Genomic DNA, 17,710 nt, shown 5'->3' with positions numbered 1-17,710 from the left:
GCAAACTTGTTTTTATTGCTTTCATTTTGACAGCCCTTTTGTAGAATCAATATCGTTTTTTGATGGTCACAGTTTGACCCTGGAATGGACCAATTATCCGAACATAGGTGAGTTAAAAAGTCTGAAAAAGACGTTGTCATCTTATATTTGGGATCTAGGGGTATTATCACATGCAAACCGACAGGTGGCACCAAACGACATCCACCCAAAGGAGTCAGAGCTTTTCTTCTTGAGACTGATTAATCGATTAGAAAAAAAACTTTGATTTATATTTTGTTGCTTTTCGATTTTGAATTCGGACCACATGGAATGCTTAAAATACGTAGTTTTTGCACGGCCACACATGAGAGCGGTGGTGTGTGAGCGCAGTGATCTGTGTGGCGGAAAACAGTGGAGAGCTTTTTATTTTCCATTTTTATTATTGCACACATGTTTAAAGTGTAATTTCAATGTTGACAACTTGCATTTACTAGAAACAAAAATGAAGGTTATGGCAAGCAGAAAAAGCATTGTTTATTTCAACTAGAGTGTGTTATATCCGATTAATCGAACAAACTGATCGATAGATTACTCGATTATTAAAATAATCGATAGCTTCATCTCAGCAGCGAAGAAATATGATTATTTTACTGAAAAGGGTTTTATATTCAGGTCAACAGTATTGCTAAATTCAAACAAATACACTTGAGGCATTTTTTGTACCAACTTAGGGGCTCAACTGCAGTAAAAAATAAATAAATAAATAAATAACTTTAAGAGGTTACATTGCATTTTTTCAAAAATGGTGTATTGTAAAGAATATTTCCAACGCCTAACTGCTTTAAAAATATGTCAGACTACAAGGAGTAGGGTTGTACGGTATACCGGTATTAGTATAGTACCGCGATACTAATTAATCATATTCAGTACTATACCGCCTCTAAAAAGTACCTGACATCCACTGTAATCATACCAAGTACAGTAGCGTATCTAGTCGATACTAATATGATTACGTCGATATTTTTTGGCATCACTACATCTTCTTTTGTTTTTGTTTTTTAATTATATTATGTGTATAAACTCAGGAAATATGTCCCTGGACACATGAGGACCAATGTATGATCCTGTAACGACTTGGTATCGGATTGATACCCAAATTTGTGGTATCATCCAAAACTAAAGTAAAGCATCCTAACAACAGAAGAATAAGTGATCATTACATTTTAACAGAAGTGTAGATAGCATGTTAAAAGAGAAAGTAAGCAGATATTAACAGTAAATGAACAAGTAGATTAGCAATTCATTTCCTACCACTTGTCCTTAATAATGTTGACAAAATATTAGAATGTAAATGACACAATATGTTACTGCATCTGTCAGCAGCTAAATTAGGAGCCTTTGTTTGCTTACTTACTAATAAAAGACAAGTTGTTTGTTCACTATCTTATTTAAGAACAAACTTGCAATAAGAAACATATGTTTAATGTACCCTAAAATTTTTTGTTAAAATAAAGCCAATAAAGCTAATTTTATTGGTCCCCTTTATTTACAAAAGTACCAAAAAGTATCTAAATAATTTTGGTACCGGTACCAACATTTTGGTATCGGGACAACACTAACAAGGAGTATGAATCTTTGGGCAACAAACAATGTGATTTGATTCTAATTCCTGGGGTGAAGATTCAATTCAACACAATTCTCGATTGAAACCGATTCTCGCAATGTATTATTTGGTATAGTAATTTTTAATGAAACTTTTTCAAAAACAGGTTAGTTCATTCTGGTTGCATGGAGATAACCAAAAAATGTATTTTAAAAAATAATCAGGAATCAATTTCGAAATCGGCCCCGAAAAAGAATCGCGATCCGGTATAGTGAAGTGATTTTGTTCTGCTCCCCTGCAAACTATATCACAGTATGCACTATGTGCATCTTTTAATCACATGTAAAACCAGTCAATTTCCTGCAAACCTCTATTTGTGCAGCACTCACATCATCCCCTAAATGTCCTGACTTTATACTCTTTGGCTCATTTTGCTGCACTTTCGTCCAAGTCCAGTCACAGCGACCCATTCATCAAGCACGGCATATCACATTGTACAAGACGCAAACTCCCTGCTATGATAAGCGGCGAGACAAATGGGAGCAAAGTCAAATCTTTGGGGGATTGCAGTTTTAAAAGTGACTGTGCCAAAGAAGTCCGCATTTAATTTAACATCAAATGAAGCTAATTTTTTAAAAGCGCAGACCAATTGGTGAATGGATCAATCCTGCTGTGATGGCATATCATCTAATTAGCTCCATTATGCTGTTTTTCAAAGAAAGAAAATCATAAGGGACGTAAGAGGCAATCTATGTATGGATGGTTGGACGGGAAATAAATGTTCTTTTCTCGGGAAGTTAATGAAATTGGTTCCGAAGCACGTCTCGAGTGATTTTTGCTCTCATAAAATGGGAGCTAGTTTAAAAAAAAAAAAGTTATTAGGGATTAAATCCCCCGCACAAATTTGCTCCATTTCTTCACAGCTCAAACTCAGGACTCTCATTATAGTACAGTGAGCATCTTTAATGTCTACTATTAACCACAAATATTAACGTGCACCGGCCAATATGAATATAATCAATACCTTGCTAATAATCGCTTACATTAATGTGTGCTTATTTTGTGGTAGCACATGAATCTGCCATTATAAAGCTAACTATGCTGTAGGAGAGGGCAAAATATGTATTATTGCAAATATTTTTTTATGATATTTGGTCTCAATTGTGCAGCTGACCAAAACATTAGTAACAGCTTCCAGTGTAATGTTGTTTCTCAATTAAAAAAAAAAAAAAAAAGTGTATTGTTACTTTTATGAAGTGTTTCTTTTTTTTTTGTTTTTAACGGACTCTTGCATTGGAAAGCTGTACTTAATATTGTGGCTGGTGAGTTGAGAGTCGTGAGGGTCAAGCATGGGCGCTCTCCACGGTGCTGAATCTCTCCCACGAATAAAAAAAAACTCATAAAACGCGACAATTCCACGTTATTATGTCCAACAAACAACCGGTGGGTGCCCCTCACCTGTGTCTGCTGCAAGCCCCCCGGTCCCTCCACCGTGGCCGGCGTGCTGTCGAACACTCGGTCCCGGTATAAAGACCACAAGCCCACGTTGGGGAGGAAGAGCAGAGCCGCGATGAGCAGCCCGGCGAATTGCAACAGCCTTTTTTCCTTCCGCCTCATGTCTCCTAAAATAACAATAATAATAATTACTAAAACAAAATAATAATAATGTTAGCTGTTGTTGCTCCCGCTCCTCCACCGTGGAGGACAACTTTCACTCTGCCAGCCAACGATAGACTGGAGCGCTTCCAAACCACAGTAATATGAAACTTCCGGTCATGTCTTTCACAACAAAAGTACGCGCTTCCGGTTGGGGCTTAGCGACCCCAAAAAATACGCGTTTTGATTTGTATATTTTTTTTAATTTAAGAGGGATTTAAAAAATTTCGTGTCATTTTCGTGAAACTTGATGTCGAGCACCTCAAAGTTTGCCCGTATATTAGAAAACCATGAAAGAATTTTCGAAATGTTTGTCACATGCTTATGACGTCACACTGCACGCCAGAATGTCATCCAACAATGTTGTTGTCCTTCATTTTTCATCATGTATTTTCTAACCTTGGTGGCCTAAAATTTTTGCTACTGTGTAACTACAACATTGCTAGGATTCCTGTTGCTCTTTCAAACTTCCACATACAAGCCCTTCTGGCATGGTCTCTTATATACAAGCACAATTTCTCACCTACCAAATATTTCATTTGGAACAATAAAGATATATGTTACAAAAGGAAATCTCTTTTCCTCAACAATTGGTTCAACAATGATATTATTTTAATGAGTCAGCTTTTTAATAAGGAAGGTCAACTTTTTAATTACCAAGAAGTTCTCAACCATTTTAAGGTCCCTGTGACTCCCAAACAATTTGCCATTGTATTTGATGCCATTCCAACAGGTGTTGTTATGTTGTACAGGGCTTACTCATCTCCTCTTTCTGCTGTAAAAATTGTGAATGATCCACTTGACACTCCTGTGGGGAAACTTTGCTTTGATCAGAAAAATCCGCAGCTTATTCCAAAATGATTGTGTGTCTCTCTCCTATGTAATTGCGCTCTGGAATAATATTGTGAAAGACATCTGCTGGGTCAAACGTGGTCCCTTCCTAACAGGTATTTACTAACCAACAAAGTCAAAGAGATATCTTTTAAAATCATTCATCGTTATTACCCTGTAAAGACTGTGATGGTTAGATACAAGAAGGACATTGATGTTACCTGCATCTTATGTAACATGCATCCAGAGACTGTTTACCACCTGTTTTGGACTTGTGAAAGCACTCGATCACTATGGCAGGGCATCTGTCGCTTCATCCTGGACAATATTCATGACAAATTTGTGCTTTGTTTTAAAGATGTGATATTTGATTTTACACTATATGAACACAAATTGAAAAGGAATTTTACCTTTGCAACCTCATTATACTATTGGCTAAGTTTTATATTCATAAATGTAAGTTTCTCAATACCCGACCTGTCTTTTGTGCCTTTAAAAAAGAATTAGAACCCTACATTAAAACACTCTCTACCTCTAACAACCAAAAAGCTGTGAAAACTATGATGCTGTCTTCCAAATTTAAGTTATTTACTGAAATTGAGTGAGCCTATGGCTTTGCACTTTGTTTATTTTATATATATCCACTACCGTTCAAAAGTTTGGGGTCACCCAAACAATTTTGTGGAATAGCCTTCATTTCTAAGAACAAGAATAGACTGTCGAGTTTCAGATGAAAGTTCTCTTTTTCCGGCCATTTTGAGCGTTAAATGACCCCACAATGTGATGCTCCAGAAACTCAATCTGCTCAAAGGAAGGTCAGTTTTGTAGCTTCTGTAACGAGCTAAACTGTTTTCAGATGTGTGAACATGATTGCACAAGGGTTTTCTAATCATCAATTAGCCTTCTGAGCCAATGAGCAAACACATTGTACCATTAGAACACTGGAGTGATGGTTGCTGGAAATGGGCCTCTATACACCTATGTAGATATTGCACCAAAAACCAGACATTTGCAGCTAGAATAGTCATTTACCACATTAGCAATGTATAGAGTGTATTTCTTTAAAGTCAAGACTAGTTTAAAGTTATCTTCATTGAAAAGTACAGTGCTTTTCCTTCAAAAATAAGGACATTTCAATGTGACCCCAAACTTTTGAACGGTAGTGTATATATATATATATGCATTCTATTTTAGTTACTTTGAATTTATAACCCCCTGGCGCTGCTTTGTACTCTTTTTGTACTAATTTGTACTTATTTTGATTGTTTCTCGTCTGTTTGTAAATGTTGAAATTTGTAAATAAAAGTTTAAAAAAATAAAATAAAATAAAAAAAACAAAAAACAATGTTGTTAAAAAAAAATTTAAAAAAATAAAAAAATAAAAAAAGGTGTGTTGACTGTAGAAATGTTTGTCAACATTATTATGCTACAGGCAAAATATGTTCTACATAAATGTCGATTTATGAAAGTAAGGCCTACATTTTCTAATTGGCCTAATGGTTTACAATTATCAATCAAATCTTGGAGAATGATTAAGAGTACAAAAGCCCTTAAATGTATATCTTTGTTCAAAACATTCAATGTGATGTATGTTGCCCTTTTTAAAAAAAAAAAAAAATTAATTTTAATTTAATATTTTTGTATTATTTATTAATATTTAATACTCTTTGTATTTGCTTTTGTTTTTGTCCTTGTTGTTGAAAGTGCCTTGACTGTTGAGTGAATTATAAATGTATGTTTGTTGTTCAATAAAAAAAAAGTTAAAACAAAACAAAAAAAACAATGTTGGTTGTTTTTTTTGTTTTCGTATTGAACAACAAACATACATTTATAATTCACACAAAAATCAAAGCACTTTCAACATCAAGGAAAGAAAACAAAAGCAAATGCAGATAGAGTAATAATACTAAAAAATATGAAAAAAAAAAAAAAAAAGACAAAAAAGGGCTAACTAAATGACTTTAAAGGTTTTTCACACATATATCAATTTAAGGGCTTTTGTACTCTTAATCATTCTCCGAGATTTGATTGATTATTGATCAAATGTTGCCTGGAGCATAATAATGTTATAACAGTCGTTTATAAAAAAAAAATGCCAAATTTGTTCTCTTCTATAGAGAATGGGGTCATCTCCATCCAACAATGTTATTACAATCGAACAAACAATGAATATACAAACAAAATAAGGCACTCACAACACAATTCAACGAATGACATCAGGCTGAAGAACTCACGTAGAAATAAAAAAAACAAAACAATCCACACACTAAAAACTACATTTCCATCGATCCATTTTCTACCGCTTATCCCTTTTCGGGGTCGTTAACGAAAATATAGAGACATGTTTTTATTTATTCAATTAACTTTTATTTACCCAGGAAATTCCCATTTAGATTGAGAATATATTTTTCAAGGGAGCCCTAGACATTCATACACTGGGAGCATGGTGAGTGCAGTGTCTTGCCCGAGGACACAACGGCAGTAACTAGGATGGGGGAAGCTGGAATCGAACCCGGAACCCCCAAGTTGCTGTCACAGTTTACCTAAAAAAAATTTAAGTTGTATGATATAGATAATAATCTAAGGGCTTTCCGATCATTTGACATTGTCCATATGTTTTACCTAGTAATTTAAAATCACTAATCAAATGAGAAAAATTATTTAATTTAAAAAATATATATATTTCTGTGTATGAAGATTTTTTTAGCAACAGAATGGTATTAATAATATGGAAGCCCATTTCCATATTATAATATTAAAAAAAATACCCCATTGGTTAATCATATGTATGAGATTTAAAAAAAAAAAAAAAGAAGTCATAATTTAAAGATTAAAAAGTCAAAATTATGAGATTAAAAAAAATCGAAATTATGAGGTTATTTACACAATTATTATTTACACAAAAATGTACAGTACTTAAACAAGAGATTTTTTTAATATGTATTTTTTTCAAATAGCATGAGGTTTTTGTGGGAATAAAGATGCATGCATGCACTTGGCAGCATGTTTTCTTTCTATTTCATAGCCTAAAGCAGCCATCCTTTTTTCTTCTGGAAGCTACTTTTACAAAATAAAAATGACCAAGAGCTACTCGTTTTGTAACATTTATTTTCATAGCTATTTTAACCGAATGAAAAGAGATGTGCTCGTTTTGCCGGAACATTACCAAAATGTTGGAATCCACAACTCACAAGTTGTGTTAAAATGTTTTTTTTATCTTCTGCTTACATTTCAGAATGACCTGTGACCGCAGGTCATGACATGTTTTTCTTTTATTTGTGGTTTTCCTGTGTTTGAGGTTTGATGCTATGCTCAGTCCGATTATGCTACGACTGATATGACCTTTTTGTTGCGAACTCGCATGGCTGCAGTTTTAGTGACCCCAAGATGCAGGAACCAGGAGAACGGTGAGCAGGTAAGATGAGTTTGAATCTCATTAAACAGAAGGAGAAAGCAGTCTTGCATGTAACAGTTACCAACATAAGTCAATCTTGAGGAGTGCTCGAGACATAAATAGAAACATGCTGATTGGCAGCAGGTGTGGACCGGCTGCCAATCAACAGCAGGTGAGGAAAAAACACAGCGTTCAACGGGACAAGCAGGAAATGGAAACAAAATAAGAGCACTGATGGGAAGTAAATACAAAACAAAGACGCACAAACAGAAATGAAGTGACAGATCGTCACACTTTTGATTGAATTAACTACTCATCTTACCTGCAATCTGCCTCTTAGAATTACAAACACTTTCACCATGCCTAAGCACAACACATTTATTTCTAATGCAAGGGTTTTTGTTTTTTTAAACTATTTGTGCGACTTTGACGAAAGAAGGGATTTTGTTTTTATGATTGGAAACATGAGCTACTCAGAATCACAAAAGCTACTGTTTGGAAACCCCTGGTCTAAAGAAAAATCATATTTATTTGAAAATAGAAAGAGAAATAATGTATTTGAAAAAAATATCCACTACCACGCAGAAATGCAATGACTTTGCATTCTTTTATACTGATAAAATTGAAGGCATCAGACGCACCATCAATATCTCAAGTAAAAAAGTTGGATCACCACCCCATTTAGGCAAAAGTAACACAGCAATGATGGCAAGCTTTAATGCCATAGACTCTAAAACTCTAGTGGAAACGGTGACAGCTCTAAAGTCATCCACCTGCTGCCTTGATGTTTTACCTACCAACTTCTTTAAGAATGTTTTTGACTGCCTATCAACAGACATCTTGCAAATAGTTAATAATTCTATTAAATCGGGCAATTTCCCGAAGGCTTTCAAAACTGCAGTCATTAAACCTCTTCTAAAAAAGCAGAGCCTAGATGCCTCTGTTATCAACAACTACAGACCAATTTCAAATCTACCATTCATAAGTAAAATAATTGAGAAAGTTGTCCTCCAACAACTAAATCAATTCTTGGCTTCTACTGGCTGCCACAACAACTTCCAGTCAGGATTTCGACCTCTTCATAGCACAGAGACGGCCCTTCTTAAAGTTATAAATGACATCCGTCTAAACACAGACTCTGGCAAAACTTCAGTATTAATGCTTTTGGACCTCAGTGCTGCATTTGACACTGTCGACCACTCAATACTTTTGGACAGGTTGGAAAACTGGGTGGGGATCTCAGGCACAGTTTTAAGCTGGTTCAAGTCATATCTACAAGATAGGAACTATTTTGTTTCCATTGGTGACTTTGTATCAGAACCAACCAACGTAACGTGTGGAGTCCCCCAAGGTTCAATCTTGGGGCCGACTTTATTTAACATCTATATGCTCCCACTAGGACAAATCATGCAAAATAATAACATTGACCATCATTGCTATGCCGATGACACCCAAATCTATGTAGCGCTATCACCAAATGACTATCGCCCCATAGATCTTCTGTGCCAGTGCATTGAGCAAGTCAAACACTGGATGTGCCAAAATTTCCTACAACTAAATGAAGATAAAACTGAGATAATTGTTTTTGGTGCTAAAAAAGAAAGGTTTAAAGTCATCCAACACCTTCAATCACTGTCCCTGAAAACCTCAAATAAAGCCAGAAATCTTGGGGTTATTTTAGATTCTGATTTACATTTCGACAGTCACATCAAATCAGTAACAAAATCGGCCTACTATCACCTCAAAAATGTAAAAAGACTTAGAGGGCTCATGTCAGCTCAAGACTTAGAAAAACTTGTACATGCCTTTATTACCAGTAGGCTAGACTATTGTAATGGTCTCCTTGCAGGTCTTCCCAAAAAAACTGTCAGGCAGCTACAGCTTGTTCAGAACGCTGCTGCTAGAGTTCTAACAAAGACCAAAAAATGTGAGCACATTACACCAATTCTTAAATCCTTACATTGGCTCCCTGTACATCAGAGAATAGATTTCAAAATCCTCCTGCTCACATATAAATCACTACATGGTCTAGGGCCCAAGTATATCACTGATATGCTCCCACTATATACGCCCTCTAGATCACTAAGATCTTCTGAGACCAATCTGTTAGCGGTTCCAAGAGTAAACTCAAATCAAGGGAGAGCATCATTCAGTCACTATGCAACACATAGCTGGAATAAACTTCCTGAAGATGTCAGACTCTCCCCAACTCTCACTACTTTTAAAACTAGACTGAAGACTTTTATGTTCACCTTAGCTTTCAGCTAAATCTTTTCATCTTTTAACTTTTAACGTCTGCACTGTTTTTATTTTTATTGTCTGCATTTTAATTTTCCTTTTATTTTCTTTCATTTCACTTTGTTGTCTGTGAAGCACTTTGAGTCTGCCTTGTGTATGAAAAGCGCTATACAAATAAAGTTGCCTTGCCTTGCCTTGCCTTACCGTTCAAAAGTTTGGGGTCACATTTAAATGTCCTTATTTTTTAAGGAAAAGCACTGTACTTTTCAATGAAGATAACTTTAAACTAGTCTTAACTTTAAAGAAATACACTCTATACATTGCTAATGTGGTAAATGACTATTCTAACTGCAAATGTCTGGTTTTTGGTGCAATATCTACATAGGTGTATAGAGGCCCATTTCCAGCAACTATCACTCCAGTGTTCTAATGGTACAATGTGTTTGCTCATTGGCTCAGAAGGCTAATTGATTATTAGAAAACCCTTGTGCAATCATGTTCACACATCTGAAAACAGTTTACTCATTACAGAAGCTACAAAACTGACCTTCCTTTGAGCAGATTGAGTTTCTGGAGCATCACATTTGTGGGGTCAATTAAACGCTCAAAATGGCCAGAAAAAGAGAACTTTCATCTGAAACTCGACAGTCTATTCTTGTTCTTAGAAATGAAGGCTATTCCACAAAATTGTTTAGGTGACCCCAAACTTTTGAACGGTAGTGTACATTTTAATTATAATTTGTCATTGGGCAAAGTTGCAAAGCTACGTGTTTCTAATACAAACCCCGTTTCCACATGAGTTGGGAAATTGTGTTAGATGTAAATATAAATGGAATACAATGATTTGCAAATCCTTTTCAATCCATATTCAATTGAATGCACTACAAAGACAAGATATTTGATGTTCAAACTCATAAACTTTATTTATTTTTTTTGCAAATAATAATTAACTTAGAATTTCATGGCTGCAACACGTGCCAAAGTAGTTGGGAAAGGGCATGTTCACCACTGTATTACATGGCCTTTCCTTTTAACAACACTCAGTAAACGTTTGGGAACTGAGGAGACACATTTTTTAAGCTTCTCAGGTGGAATTCTTTCCCATTCTTGCTTGATGTACAGCTTAAGTTGTTCAACAGTCCGGGGGTCTCCGTTGTGGTATTTTAGGCTTCATAATGCGCCACACATTTCCAATGGGAGACAGGTCTGGACTACAGGCAGGCCAGTCTAGTACCCGCACTCTTTTACTATGAAGCCACGTTGATGTAACACGTGGCTTGGCATTGTCTTGCTGAAATAAGCAGGGGCGTCCATGGTAACGTTGCTTGGATGGCAACATATGTTGCTCCAAAACCTGTATGTACCTTTCAGCATTAATGGCGCCTTCACAGATGTGTAAGTTACCCATGTCTTGGGCACTAATACACCCCCATACCATCACAGATGCTGGCTTTTCAACTTTGCACCTATAACAATCCGGATGGTTCTTTTCCTCCTCGGTCCGGAGGACACGACGTCCACAGTTTCTAAAAACAATTTGAAATGTGGACTCGTCAGACCACAGAACACTTTTCCACTTTGTATCAGTCCATCTTAGATGAGCTAAGGCCCAGCAAAGCCGACTGCGTTTCTGGGTGTTGTTGATAAACGGTTTTCGCCTTGCATAGGAGAGTTTTAAGTTGCACTTACAGATGTAGCGACCAACTGTAGTTACTGACTGTGGGTTTCTGAAGTGTTCCTGAGCCCATGTGGTGATATCCTTTACACACTGATGTCGCTTGTTGATGCAGTACAGCCTGAGGGATCGAAGGTCACAGGCTTAGCTGCTTACGTGCAGTGATTTCTCCAGATTCTCTGAACCCTTTGATGATATTATGGACCGTAGATGGTGAAATCCCTAAATTCCTTGCAATAGCTGGTTGAGAAAGGCTTTTCTTAAACTGTTCAACAATTTGCTCACGCATTTGTTGACAAAGTGGTGACCCTCGCCCCATCCTTGTTTATGAATGACTGAGCATTTCATGGAATCTACTTTTATACCCAATCATGGCACCCACCTGTTCCCAATTTGCCTGTTCACCTGTGGGATGTTCCAAATAAATGTTTGATGAGCATTCCTCAACTTTATCAGTGTTTATTACCACCTTTCCCAACTTCTTTGTCACGTGTTGCTGGCATCAAATTCTAAAGTTAATGATTATTTGCAAAAAAAAAATGTTTTATCAGTTTGAACATCAAATATGTTGTCTTTGTAGCATATTCAACATGAATATGGGTTGAAAATGATTTGCAAATCATTGTATTCCGTTTATATTTACATCTAACACAATTTCCCAACTCATATGGAAACGGGGTTTGTAGTTTTTTTGGTAACACTTTAGTATGGGGAACATATTCTAAGTAACAAAGACTTAATGGTTAGGGTTAGGGTTATTGTAGTTTTGTGCTTTGTTATGTACGAACAGACCATATTAATTAAGTGGTATTAAAGGGAGAATCATATACAACAACTTCCCTACTTAGTACTAATAAGCAATCATTCTGAGGTTATTGAGGGAAGATTCTTAGTTAATGGCTTACTGGTTGTATAATAAAGCCATGCAGAATAAGGTATTAATAAGTACTTAACAATGACTACCGTAATTTCCGGACTATAAGCCGCACCTGACTATAAGCCGCACCAGCTAAATTTAGGGGAAAATACAGATTGCTCCATATATAAGCTGCACCCGACTATAAGCCGCAGGGTTTTGATGTGTAATTAGCGTGGTATATAGGGGTTCCTGCTACCACGGAGGGGATTGTCGGGACAGAGATGACTGTTTGGGAACGCAAAGCGTCCCATTTATTAACTATAAATCTTTCAATCATTCAATCAAACTTTCACATCTTTGACATGGCGAACAGCATTCGTGCAGAGTACAAATAATACAACGGTGCAAAGTAATACAAAGTGCTCGCCTGTACGTTATCAAAATAACCAGCCTACCGGTATATGAAAAGTCAGTCTTTAATCATTGTGTCATCGTCTTCCTCCTGCGTACTAAAACCACCGAAATCCTCTTTGTCGGTGTCGGAGAAGAACAGGCCGTATATAAGCCGCACCCTTGTATAAGCCGCAGGGACCAGAACGAGGGGAAAAAGTAGCGGCTTATAGTCTGGAAATTACGGTACTTAAGAGCCAATATGTTACTAATGTGCATGTTAATAAGCAACTAATTAATGCTGAATATGTAAAGTGTTACCGTTTTTTTATAGCTGTAAACTAACATACATTTTTTGTGAGAGTAAAAATAAGCCAAAAATAACTAAAATATTACAGCTACGTACAGCATGTTGCCTAGTGAATATGTATTCTTTTTTTTATTATTCATCTTGCTCACAAATAAGATGGGTTTCTACTCCTTGCTATCAGGCTGCGTGCAGTTCAAGTAAAGAAGCTGTCACCGTTGTATGGTAAGCACTACATAAGTACATTGTGTTTATGTTAGCCTAGTGAATCAAAAAGAAAATAACATACCGCATGTCAAAGTGCAGACAGTCAATCAATCAGTCATTTCCCATCAAGTCAATAACGGCAGGCTTTCCCCTGCTCCTGACGCTCTGCGAATTACCATGATTTCCGTCCAAAGTCTGTAACACGAGCCAGAAGAGTCATAAATCCCGGAGCCCATTCAGAGATTCATCCATAATTCATGCCAGGAGACACTGAAGCGATTGAATTGTCGCAACCCGGAACGGGAGAGAACCCAATAAGCTTTTTCCTTTCTGGGTGTCCAGAAACCGGGATTAGGAGCCGGACGAAAGAGAGAGAATGCGACCGATCCTACGTGGGAGTCCACTCGCGTGATGGCGTTGGCATTCGAAGGGAGCTTCGATTATGAATGAGGATTTGTTAGCGTTGCGCGTCCGACGCAAAAGGTGTCCACTTGAGACGGTGATGGAGCGTGTAGGGCAGTTTGAAAGGGGTCAGAGGTGAAATTGTCCTCTTTGTGATACAATTATTGATATTCGTCATATTTCCTAAAAGGAGGCGTTAAAGGCCTACTGAAACCCACTACTACCGACCACGCAGTCTGATAGTTTATATATCAATGATGAAATCTTAACATTGCAACACATGCCAATACGGCCGGGTTAACTTATAAAGTGCAATTTTAAATTTCCCGCGAAACTTCCGGTTGAAAAAGTCTATGTATGATGACGTATGCGCGTGACGTCGAGGGTTGAAACGGAAGTATTCGGACACATTGTATCACAATACAAACAGCTCTGTTTTCATCTCAAAATTCCACAGTATTCTGAACATCTGATCGCTGGAACGCAGGTGAGCACGGGTGGTGATGAGCAGATGAGAGCTGGCGTAGGTGGAGAGCTAATGTTTTTAGCATAGCTCTGTCTAGGTCCCGTAGCTAAGTTAGCTTCAATGGCGTCGTTAGCAACAGCATTGTTAAGCTCCGCCAGGCTGGAAAGCATTAACCGTGTAGTTACAGGTCCATGGTTTAATAGTATTGTTGATTTTCTGTCTATCCTTCCAGTCAGGGGTTTATTTCTTTTGTTTCTATCTGCAGTTAAGCCCGACGCTATCCCGTTAGCTCCGTAGCTAAAGTGTTTCGCCGATGTATTGTCGTGGAGATAAAAGTCACTGTGAATGTCCATTTCGCGTTCTCGACTCTCATTTTCAAGAGGATATAGTATCCGAAGTGGTTTAAAATACAAATCCGTGATCCACAATAGAAAAAGGAGAAAGTGTGGAATCCAATGAACCCTTGTACCTAAGTTACGGTCAGAGCGAAAAAAGATACGTCCTGCACTGCACTCTAGTCCTTTACTCTCACGTTCGTCATCCACGAATCTTTCATCCTGGCTCAAATTAATGGGGAAATTTTCGCTTTCTCGGTCCGAATCGCTCTCGCTGCATTGAAAACAATGGGGAAATGTGAGGAACCTTTCAACCTGCGACGTCACGCTACTTCCGGTACAGGCAAGGCTTTTTTTATCAGCGACCAAAAGTTGCGAACTTTATCGTCAATGTTCTCTACTAAATCCTTTCAGCAAAAATATGGCAATATCGCGAAATGATCAAGTATGACACATAGAATGGATCTGCTATCCCCGTTTAAATAAAACTATTTAATTTCAGTAGGCCTTTAAGCTACTCAATTACAGAGAGTACGAGGCATTGATTAGAGGGGAGGCATCTATTAGAAGGTAGGTTTGTATTTGTCCAAATGCAATTTTAGCATAACATTACATCATGTTGCATTTTGATTTGTTTAATTTTAACATAAATTAACATAAAAAATCTGCTCAGTGGCCTTGTGGTTAGAGTGTCTGCCCTGAGATCGGTAGGTCGTGAGTTCAAACCCCGGCCGAGTCATACCAGAGACTATAAAAATGGGAACCATTACCTCCCTGCTTGGCACTCAGCATCAAGGGTTGGAATTGGGGGTTAAATCACCAAAATGGACACACACCTGTTGTTGTTGACTTTGGACTTATCGGCTGCACGACATCAAGGCCGCACGCGGCAGGCTTACACACACACATGCATCCACAAAAATATACGCCACACACACATACCCCACCCCCAAATCCAACGCCCTCGACGCAAATCCCATAGGGGTGATGGAAGGATGGGCAGCGCCTGAGAGCTGCGGCCTGCCACCATGACCCCCCACTCCCTCCCCTCTGTTGCTAGATATCTCGAGATGTACGTTGTAATATGTATATGTGCTTTGCTATGGAGGTTTTTTCCCACTCCAGACTGGGCCCCCTTAGGAGCCCAGTCTAGATTGTATTTTTTACTCATCCTTCCCCAGCGTTGACCTTTTTTCCATCTTTTACAGGGCGCCTTGTAGCGACCCATCAGCGTTCCTGTTCTGTAACCCTGTACACTGTTTGTTTGTCTAATCTTGAACGGGTTTGTGCTGAAAACAAAGTTTCGTTGTACTTGTGCATAGACAATAAAAACCTGTTCTATCCTATCCTATAATGATTCCCGAGCGTGGCCACCGCTGCTGCTCACTGCTCCCCCCCTCACCTCCCAGGGGGTGGAACAAGGGGATGGGTCAAATGCAGAAGGTAGTTTCACCACACCTAGTGTGTGTGTGACTATCAGAGGTACTTTAACTATAACTTTAAATAAATGTTAGTTTGTTGGGTCATGTAATGATATTTTTTTTTTACATTTAAAACACTTTCTTGTGGTCTGCATAACATGTAATGGTGGTTCTTTGGTCAAAATGTTGCATAAATTATGTTTTACAGACCATTTTCAAGCCGCTTTCTAACCGTCTCTTTAGGATGCGTTTTATTTACGTGCCTCCACTTCGAGAGCATCTTCTCCCCGCCATATTTGTTGTAGTTTTTAGAAGCTTCCATAAGGAGTCTACTGAAAGATATAAGTTAGAACAAGGGTTGTACGGTATACCGGTATTAGTACAGTACTGTGATACTAATAAATCATATTCGGTACCATACCACCTCTGAAAAGTACCGGTCCCAAATTTGTGGTATCATCCAAAACTAATGTAAAGCATCCAAACAACAGATGAATAAGTGATTATTACATTTTAACATAAGTGTAGATAGAACATAATAAAAGAGAAAGTAAGCAGATATTAACGGTAAATGAACAAGTAGATTAATAATTCATTTTCTACCACTTGTCCTAAATAATTTTGATAAAATAATAGAATGGAAAATGACACAATATGTTACTGTATACATCAGCAGCTAAATTAGGAGCCTTTGTTTATTTACTTCCTAATAAAAGACAAGTTGTCTTGTATGTCTTGTTGTCTTGCAATAAGAAACATATGTTTAATGCACCCTAAGATTGCTTGTTAAAATAAAGCCAATAATGCAATTTTTACCGAAAAGTATCGAAATAATTTTGGTACCGGTACCGGTAGCAAAATATTGGTATCGGGACAACACTGGTTAGAACTATACACTACTTTGTATTAGAAGTGGCAACATGGGTGGAGGATGTTTGTGCATGTACCAGCCACACAACAAGAGGATAGTGAAAAAGCAGCTTATTGACCACAACGACGGACTACAACGGCGGACCCGCGCAAAGCAGTTTGGGTAAATTTCTACCATGAATGGACAATCCGCTGATGTCACACTTGGAAAAAACGTCACTGTATTGGAAATATTCTAATCAAGTAGTCAAACAAAATGGTCTCTTTTAGATGTATTTGAAAAGCTTGAGCAGTTCAAAAGGCACAGGTCACATTCACAGCAACTATGGATGAATACAAGGTGGGAAGGGGGACTAGACACAGTTTGGAGCATATGACTCAACAACAGAGGACAGTGCCCACCGTTTAGACAATGGTGCACTGTTAAAACAGCAACGAGAAGGGAGAAGAGATACTTTTATAGTGAGTCAATGCAGACAAGGCCATTCTCTGGTCAGAATGTGCTTTTCACAGAATAAACAAGGATACATCATTTTTTTTCATCACGTCAACAATGAGGGAAATTCCAAACAGCTCATTTAGAAGAAGTATGAAGGACAGTAATACCTCCAATTTGATTTCATATTTTTGGGACTAAACGCAAATCCCAAATGTACAAATACATTTACCAATAAGTAAGAAAAGTTGGTGTTGTATAATAGGACCCCTTTAAAGCTAATAAAATAAACTAATGCATTAGTGCGTTGATGCGATTGATATTGATCAAGATACAGTAACACCAAGATTAGATATCAACACTGCCATCACTTTAATCTGAAACAGTTTGACCAATAGAAGAAGAAGCTATTGGTGCCTTATCTTGTTCTGTGTTTGTTGTTGTTCTTCTTATTTTAGTCACTAAACTAAGAAGTTCAGTGCATAATTATTTGTTGCCAACGCTCCTCGTCCTGCCTCGTTTATTTTTCCGTTGCTAGGAGCGACACATTTTCTGGGCGCACATAAATTAATCAATCAATCAATCAATCAATCAATCAAAGGTTATTTACATAGCCCTTTATCACAATGTGCTGAAATAAC

The 17,710-nt window shown here is 37.5% G+C and overlaps 1 protein-coding gene across 6 annotated transcripts in view; it reads right to left on the bottom strand.

Annotated features, from left to right (window-relative positions):
* LOC133651019 (polypeptide N-acetylgalactosaminyltransferase 10-like) overlaps positions 1 to 17,710 on the bottom strand; it is a 264,230-nt gene that overhangs the window by 97,353 nt on the left and 149,167 nt on the right. For all 6 annotated transcript variants that reach the window (XM_062048880.1, XM_062048881.1, XM_062048884.1 and 3 more), the window contains one exon: positions 3,041 to 3,204. In XM_062048880.1, coding sequence (XP_061904864.1) covers positions 3,041 to 3,204 — 164 coding nt within the window. The remainder of the gene's footprint in view (positions 1 to 3,040; positions 3,205 to 17,710) is intronic.

This window comes from Entelurus aequoreus, linkage group LG05 (assembly GCF_033978785.1).
Source record: "Entelurus aequoreus isolate RoL-2023_Sb linkage group LG05, RoL_Eaeq_v1.1, whole genome shotgun sequence".
NCBI lineage: Eukaryota > Metazoa > Chordata > Actinopteri > Syngnathiformes > Syngnathidae > Entelurus > Entelurus aequoreus.
Note: the sequence above shows the minus strand (reverse complement) of the source record. Positions and strands in the feature narration are given on the sequence as shown.